General features: G+C 39.9%; 1 protein-coding gene across 1 annotated transcript; it reads right to left on the reverse strand.

The window, feature by feature from the left end:
- Positions 1–640: 640 nt before the first annotated feature.
- Positions 641–8516, reverse strand: ifrd1 (interferon-related developmental regulator 1). The gene is made up of 12 exons (XM_026147124.1): positions 8293–8516; positions 6527–6631; positions 6338–6419; positions 5097–5221; positions 4823–4980; positions 4642–4692; positions 4240–4418; positions 4017–4125; positions 1647–1781; positions 1346–1474; positions 1142–1237; positions 641–1020 (listed from the first exon to the last, which is right to left on the reverse strand). Exons 1-12 carry the CDS (start codon positions 8318–8320, stop codon positions 934–936), a joined length of 1284 nt encoding a protein of 427 aa, XP_026002909.1. The 5' UTR covers positions 8321–8516; the 3' UTR covers positions 641–933.
- Between the last annotated feature and the right edge of the window lie 201 nt (positions 8517–8717).

An 8717-nucleotide genomic window follows, 5' to 3' on the forward strand; every position in this document is an offset into this window, starting at 1 on the left:
TTTGCGGCTGCTAGACCTCCATTATATCCATCTCTTGTGTTCCAACAGTTTCACCTGTGACAAACTGTGCACCGCCTTACTTGCTTTCCCTGCAACACCACTGTTACCTTGGCTGCAAGATCCTTCACTTTGATATGTGGAAGTAGTGCTGAGTAAAATTTCTATTGCCCTTTCAATCAGAATGACCTTCATATATCTGCCAACAGTTCCAGTTCTCAAAGCTACTAACTCAAGGAACTTTTCCAGCCTTTTCTTTTGCAAGCTCTGCTGACACTGTATCAGATCAATGAATCCAATTATAGCCAATTCATAGCATTGTATATTGAATACAGGAGCTGGAAAAAAAATAAGAACAGTTGTTGCAGCTTTTCAGCATTTATTGCACCATCCTCAACCTTTACATTACATACACAACACTAAATACACTATTTTAGCTTACACATAAATAACGCTAAGTGTGAATTAATTAGATAAACTTATTACAAATCCAAGAGTTAGGGACGGTCACATGTCTTGATGTTACTACTTAATGGTACGAGAGACAGATCCATCAAAAATGTTAATACCTGTGTATTTCATTTAACAAGGAAGAGAAAAAAAAAAAAAAAAAAAAAAAAAAAAAAAAAAAAAAAAAAAAGGAAATGTGCATGATACCCAACAAATGTACACCACCTTTCTGTGAACAAACTGTATTCAAGTTGTAGTCCACCTAGAATCTGTTTAATTATCAAATACTCACTTGCTGTAGGTGACAGAAAGATGTTTTCCCCCCAATAAAAAGCAACAGCTGTTATTAAAAAGATATAAGCCTACAGAAAGTGAGCATTTGATACACAAAGAGATCTTGGGACAACTGCATTAACTTAGGCTTGTGACAATTCATCTAAAAGCAGGAAAGCTTGATAAATAGCTTATTAGAGTCAAAAGAAATTATTAAAACTCTCCCACGTCCACCCTCTTGTCTCTGAACTTGCTTCTGGCCTTGGTCCGAGCCTTGAATGCAGCAGAGTTGTGAAGATGCTGGAACAGAAAGAATTTCAAGCGTTCATTAATAAAATGCCACAAAACTTTGAAAGCATTGATACTTTTAAGCTTACAAGAACACCACAATGGTTTAAATGAGCCTTCCTTGCACACCTACCCTTTCAAAGCGAGAGATTTTCATGGCCTTCATGGTGGCTGAATCAACCAGCATAGGTGGTCCCAGTTCAAACACGTCTCTGATGAATTCATTTGCCTAGTTGGAAAACGTTAACAAAAACGTCAAGTCCAGTCACTAGCGCAAAAGAAAGACACTAGTTTATCACAAACTCCTATTGTACATAAAGTGTTTCTAATAAGATACCTGTAGGTGGTAGTTCATTCCAGAGCCCACGAATTCTCTGAAGGCATCGTATGTCCTCTTTCTGACCCAGCTGTCAATGTTCATTCGCTCTGTGCCAAAGCGAATGGTCTCAGATTGGAAGGCCCCCTCCTGGAAGAGAAAGCAATATAAATAAGTCCACGGTCAGACACCATCATTCACTGTCTCTACCTCCAAGGAGCTGCTGTTAAGTTTTACCTCTGTTCAATTATGTTGGTTAAAAGCAGGAAATTAACATCCAACTGGCAAAAGGAACATGGTTCACCTGACATGTAGCGCTTACCTCAACAGCTTTGAGAACGTCCCTAAACACCGAGCGCTGCTTCCTCTTGTCAGTCTTGGCTCTGTGCTTGTTGCAGTCTGTGGCCAACGCGTTCAGTTTATCACAAAGTTCATCCCAGCCATCAAATTCAAAATCCTAAATAAATGCAGTGGGGGAAAAACAAATAAATAAAATATGCAGCTAATGTGTTAAAAAAAAAAAAAAAAAAAAAAAAAAAAAACACAGACAGCAGGGCTCTAGAGTGCGACCAAACTTCTCCATGGTGCGACTCATTTAAAAAAAATAAATAAATAAAAAAAAATACTTGGTCGCACCGGTGCAAACAAGTATTTTCTCGGAAAAAAACGTTTCAGCAACCCTAAACTCTTCGTGTGTTCAACAACAGACACACATTATGCCCATGTCGTGTTCTAAACCAATCAGAGATACTCAGAGGCGGGGACCTCTGTGATTGGCCGTGGTCCAGATATTCCTGCAGACCTATATGTGTTTACGTTTGAAAGTGCGGGCAGATAGAGAAGGGTGAGTAGCCCAGGTCAGAAGTGTATCAAGTTGGTATTGAGAAAATATGAAAAGAACAATTGATAACTTTTTCGTTAAGTTAAGGCCTGATCAGTCCAAAATTCTGAGCCAGCGCTCTGACACGGAGCCATCAACCTCTCTGTTTTTGTCAAACACTGGTCCGGAGACGGCATCAGAAAATGAGCCACATAGATCGACTCCCAGCCGGAGTCCACTGAAAGTAAAAGTGAGAAAATGTATAAATTTCGATTCGAGTGGCTTGACCAGTTTCCCTGGCTAAGATACAGCCAAGCTGACAATATGATGCACTGCATTTATTGTCGCGAGTGTGGAAAGATCATGGCCGGCAACACTGCATTTGTCACTGGTGCTAATACGTTTCGAATTGAAACCCTGAAAAAGCATACAGCATTGAGAAGACACATTATATGCCGCGATAAATGCTCTGCCAAAATGTCCCCGCTCCCCACTGCCTTTCAGCGGCAGGCAGGAGTAAACAGGTCATCGGAGGAGGCCGAGATGATCATTAAGTTTAACATCGCCTACAATATTGCAAAAGAAGAAGTTCCGTTTACCAAGTTCAAGTCAGAAATAACTCTTCACAAGAAAAATGGCTTGGACATAAACCCCACATACAGCAATGATGTTGCGTGCGCCCAGTTTATAGGCGTAATCGCTGACACACTGAAAAAAAAGAAGTCAGTGGAAATTGCGAACAGTACATACATGGCCTTCCTGATCGATGGAGACGCAGACATTGCCACAAAAGAATGTGTCATTGTGTACGCTCGTATCTTGCAAAAAGGAAGACCAGCGAAAAAGTGATTGGACACATTGAGGTCCAGCATGCCCATGCCCAAGGTAAGCCATGTCATGTCACGTAGCCTATGTATATGATTAATAATATTACGTTGTGTTACTGAATTAACCATATCTAGCATATTCTTATCATTGAAAATTAAACATAGCAATAATACATGAATATAGAAACTCAAACTGAAAAAGACTGCATTGTAAACTCTTGATCTGATAAGTAAATGGTATATTTTTTAATTTGTTTAGGAATTTATGCTGCCTCAAAGAAAGCATTTGCTGCTCTTGGGGACCAGTGCAGTAACTGGTTGGATAAAATCATTGCTATGGGGGCTGATGGAGCTGCTGTTAATTTGGGCAGCAAAGGGGGTGTCAAGTTAATCATTTTGAAAGGTTGTTAGTTAATCATTTACAAATCAAAAAACGTGAACATGTAAAACTGCGGTGTTAAGTAATGCGGTTAAAAAAATTTGGGTACGCCTAACTTTTGTGCTTGTACGCCTAAATTTTGTGCTGGTGCGCCTAAATTTTATTTTTAGGCGCACCACTGCAACCATGGCAAAAAGTTAGTCTAGAGCCCTGGACAGAATATCCGGCTCCTCTGGGGCAGGCCAGCAATCTCAACTAAGAAATCCTGGCATAGCATTGTTATGGACTGTATTCCCAATGAATATATAACTTGTATGCTCAACTCCATCTTGGACTCTTTCAGTTTGGGGCTTTCCCCAAACTGAATTAATTTGCCTGACTATTGATCTTACTGTGATTTGTTTTGACTCCTGGTGGGGTTGCGGTTTACCTCAACTGCCTTGTATGTGCCTCATAATGTTGTATTGCCTGAGCTAAGTTCAGTTCTGGTTCTTGTGTACTTTTTTTAGTCATTGTCTGCTACTATTGGGGGAAGAAAAAGAAAAAGAAAAAAAAAAAGCAAAAGCACAGACAGGACGTGCCACATGTTAACATTTGAATTAACAAAAGAAATTAACTTTAGGATAATCTGGTGTTGGGGAAATTAAACAGCAATTGCAAACTTACAGAATCGATGTCCCTGGCCAGCTCAAAAAGCAGAGCAATAGTCTCCCCAGCTGCAATCCTCATGTTCACGTCATCACTCTCGAGCAACCTCTGCAGTTTAAGAAGGTGTCTGCAAAACACATAAGCAATTCTTACTCCACTTAACTTGGTTGGAGAGCAATAAACTAAAAGCAGCAGAACTTGTGATTAAAAAAAACTTAAGGGTTGGCATAAAGGAGCTTACTTCTGCAGGATGTCTTTGAGCTGGCTGGAACTGCAGATTGTGAGCAGCAGTGCCCAGGACCGCAGAGAATTTGTGTGGAGCTGGCTCATTTGAGGACTGATCGAAGGACAAGTGCCATCCGCCTTTGCATAGGACCGGGTGAACAGGTTCTCAAAACACTCCATGGTCGCTTGCACATCCTAAAGAAGCAAAAATCAGTAAGCTCTACTTATTACCACAAATAACATGTTTCCGACTTACTGAAAAAATTACTTGAGGCATGTTAGATTTCAGCAGCACATGTTTGCATGAGTGCCACTCATTGATATAGCATTATGTTAGAACTGATGAGTAATATATGACAAATGAATGTCAGACGTGCCACTGGTTTGCACTCAAGCCAAGACATGATCAGAAACTTACCAATATGTCATCCTCAGCAACTAATGTGCAGAGGCCCAGACTTGTTGCTACCTATTAAGAAACAAAATAAACAAAACCATATCAGTTGATATTTCATGGAAAAATCCAAAAATGTGGTAATCTTTTTTTATTAAGGGGGGTGCATTTATTAAAGGGGATCAGTACAATAAAAGACACTCACAGCCTGTCTGGCTTGTATGTTGGCTGATCCATCTGCCAGGATGTTTTTGAAGATCGGTTTCAGCGTCTTGAACACCTCCTCGCTCTCAATTCCTGAGCCCAGCTGGATGCACAGCAAACAGGCTAAAGAAGCTGCTGCTCGCTGCTCCTCACCTTTGCCTAACACGAGGAAGAAGAAAAAAGCCAAATGATTTATGAGCACGAAGACAAACATGCGCTTAGTTTAAAGCATTGGAACACCTGCCATCTCATTGACAGCAACACGTTTTTAGTACCTTTCTTGAGGCAGCGTTCAATACTGTCTGTGATGGTCATCCTTCTCTCTGAGATGAACTCATACAGGATGCGTGTAGCCATTGCCGTCTTAAGCCCATCTAGTGCCCCCTGTCTCGTCTTAGCACTGAGGAAAAAAAAAAAAAATAAATAAAAATATATATATATATATATATATATATATATATATATATATATATATATATATATATATATATATATATATATATATATCAATCACCATAAAAGTGATAACCATTATACCATGAAGCCATTTATCAGAAAATACTGGCAACCCTCAGTACTACCCCTCAGCCTCCTAGTAGACACAACTATGATATCAATTACAAATAATACAAAACCCTGTTCTTGTGTTATCAGAGTTACAAGATTATCAGAAAACTGACATCAACGTCGAGGGTAATAACTATAAGTTATAAGTCTATAGCAGGTTTTTTCAGGATGCATGTGGCCAGTTTCAGCAGATGTATTCAACCAGCCATCACACAGCAGTTTCTCAAAGACGTTGCCCTTTCAGGTAAACAAGTTGAGGTCAATTAGCTTGTTGATTTAATTTTTTTATTTATATATAATCTTAAGGTAATAACAAAAATATTTGTAAAAAAAAAAACCTATACAAAAAGTTAAGAATGTGACTTCACCCATTTACTTTTATATAAAAATGTTGTTTGACAAGTGAAAAGAATATCAGCTGAATAGATATAACAGATTTAGCAGCTTCTGGCACTTCTGGGGAATCCCTTCTATAATAATCACCCCACTGAGGAAGCCAATGGTGACAGGGCCTTTTTGGGATGAAGTCTATTTTTAAATTGACAAGCCTGCAAACTCCAATAAAAACTTCCTGCACTGGACTCACTGTTGCATACAACTCAAGTTACCCCGCGTTTTTAAAACTACATTTGAAATTTCTTGATACATGCTCATCATCCAGGTAAGGAAATCCCAAGTGTCCCACATAGCTTTTCCAGTGGGAGAAATGTTTTGTCACTTCAGAGTGAAGTACTTTTTGGGGTGTATTTGAAACATCAACCCTGTACCTTTGTTAAACTGGCAAGACAACATAGCAACGCTGCATAAAAGGGGAAAGCATTTCTAAATGGTGCAAGTGTTACCTAAAACTCTTGCTCTGACAGGATTAAGTAACTACATTGTTGATCTCTTGTAAAACTGGATCCAAGACAGAGGCAATATAGATCAGATAACATTTTGGTCATTTTACCTCTTATCTACTGTGCTATCTATGAACCCCTTCAGTTTATACTGGAAATCCTGCTGGGCTGAATCCTCATTGGTCTCGCCACCTTAAAAACAAAAAAGCATTTAAGGAGGTCGTAAACAGACTTGTTTGATGTGTTTAAAGAACACACACGTTCAAACAGAGTACAGTCAGGGGTACACACAAACCTACCTTCATCTGCTACACTGGTGGCGTCACTGAAGCTGCTGCAATGACTGAGGGTCTCAATGGAGGCATCCTCATCACTAAAAGGCTGCACAGCCCCATGCTGGCCCCCTGAAAAACAAAACAAAGACACATAAGCACGGGCAATCAAATGTAATTCATTAACACAGAGCCGTAGGTCATTGTGAGTCAATTGTGTAATCCAAGCGTCAGGCAGGTAAGGCAGCATACACTGTACTTATCTAATCAGCTGCCTGTCCGTTGCTATTGGCCTTTTCATTATCTCATCCAAAAATAAATATGCACCACGTTGTCAAAGTGTGCTGCCTGTGTCAACAAAATGTTCAGGTTGGAGGGGCACAGGCACATCAAAAATGACCTGAAACAACATTGTATGGCCCGGCAACCGCAGCAACTGTCCAGCAAGAGGCAAACACAGTTTGGGTACAGCCGAAAAATACAGGAGTATCACGTCTAGTATTATGTCACTGAGGCATAGGAGGAAGTAGATTGTTTTACTAAGCAAAGTCCACATCAGACAAGTTACTATCAGACAATTTATTATCCACGTAGTAGGGACAACGTGGCTGAAACGGAACAGAGCGAAACACGATGTATTGGAAAATGTTCTGGTTACTATAATAGCTCTAGAGGGTGGGATGGGCAAAACATTCACAGCTAAAAGAGGCTGCTAAAATCTTGGGTGAGATCTTTACGAAACCTTATAAACAAACAAGGGTTTAATTTAATCCCACTTAAGGTGAACTCTGCTACTGCAAAAACTGGACAAACTTCCAACCCCACCCAGACTCAACAGGCTTCTCTGCCTTGACCTGAATTTACCTCTGGTAGACAGGTTTAGGTGAGCGTACGACGGCAGGAACCCGCCGCTTTTAGAACACAATGTGAAAAATACTTCCGTTATTCATAACAATCAGATCTAAAAAAAATATTAGCTGAAAATAAAATATCCGTCTTTAAACTGATTAAAAATAGCTATTTAAGATCTGTGTGTTGACGTGGACTGTTTTCCCCACACGACAGCTGATTTCTGAAAACCGGGTGCCGCCTCCTTCCTCCCTCCGAGTCCAAAATGTCGGACTTGTGCCTCAAAAACAAATATATGCAGTATGTTTTAAAAAAAAAAAAAAGACCCTTCCTCAGTGACACAATATGATACTCAGGCTTCAAAACTGCTAATCGGGTATCAATATCATTTTCCCACATAAGGCTAAAGATTAATCGAGGTCAAAGAATTCTAGTTTCGTGTGGTTTGCGTTATATACACTTTCACAAAAATCAAACGTATTGCTTTATAACATTTATGATGGTTATAATCGAATTCAAGGAAGAAAAAGCTTGGGTGTTTTACTCCTTCAAACGTTTATTTTTACTAAGCAACCACATGTGTCTCGCGTTGAAAGGGAGTGGGCATGAAGCTAGCCCTCGTTAGCTTGTGAAGTACAACAATTATTCAGGGCTTTTGTTGAGTAGCTCATGTTATACTATAATGTTGTGCTTTAAAGGCCCTTTACAGTAGCTTTCATATGACAGTATCAATACTATGATAGTACACTTTTTCATTAGCAGTGTTGCTTTGTGTGAGTACAGCTAGCTACGTTTTGTGTTTTGACCTAGGCCAGCCTCTACCTTTTGTAGTCCGTACTGTAAACACCTTCAGCTCCATTCGATGAACAAAGAACACGGAAAGAACTACAATTACCATCAACAAATACACAAGGCCGTAGCATAGCAGCCGCTAGTTTACTTACCCCTATTCTTTTTCTTGTTCCTCGGCATTTTCGTGCAGACAACTAGAAAATTTTAACCAAAAATCAGCCAATACACGACCAGCCTTTATTGTATTGTCTGGTAAAATGAAAATATTCCCTTGGCACAGTGGATAAAAAGAAATCGAAAGCGATCTTGGAGATAGACTGTGGGCCGAGACGATACATTTTCCCTCATAAACCAGGGCTACGTGAGTACAGCGCGGTTCTCAGTATTTATACCGGCGGACATGTCACGAGGAGTTTTCCCGGCTTCGCTGGCCAATCCTGGAACAGGAAAGAGTGTCGCATGTGTTCGCGCGTGATGCAGTGACAGAAAGAGGGGAACTGTGAGTCCTGTTCTGTTATTTTGGGGAAAAACAATGTCTGTGTATACAAATTTGATACATTCTCCAAGACAAACCACG

Source organism: Astatotilapia calliptera, chromosome 17 (genome assembly GCF_900246225.1).
Source record: "Astatotilapia calliptera chromosome 17, fAstCal1.2, whole genome shotgun sequence".
Taxonomy (NCBI): Eukaryota; Metazoa; Chordata; class Actinopteri; order Cichliformes; family Cichlidae; genus Astatotilapia; species Astatotilapia calliptera.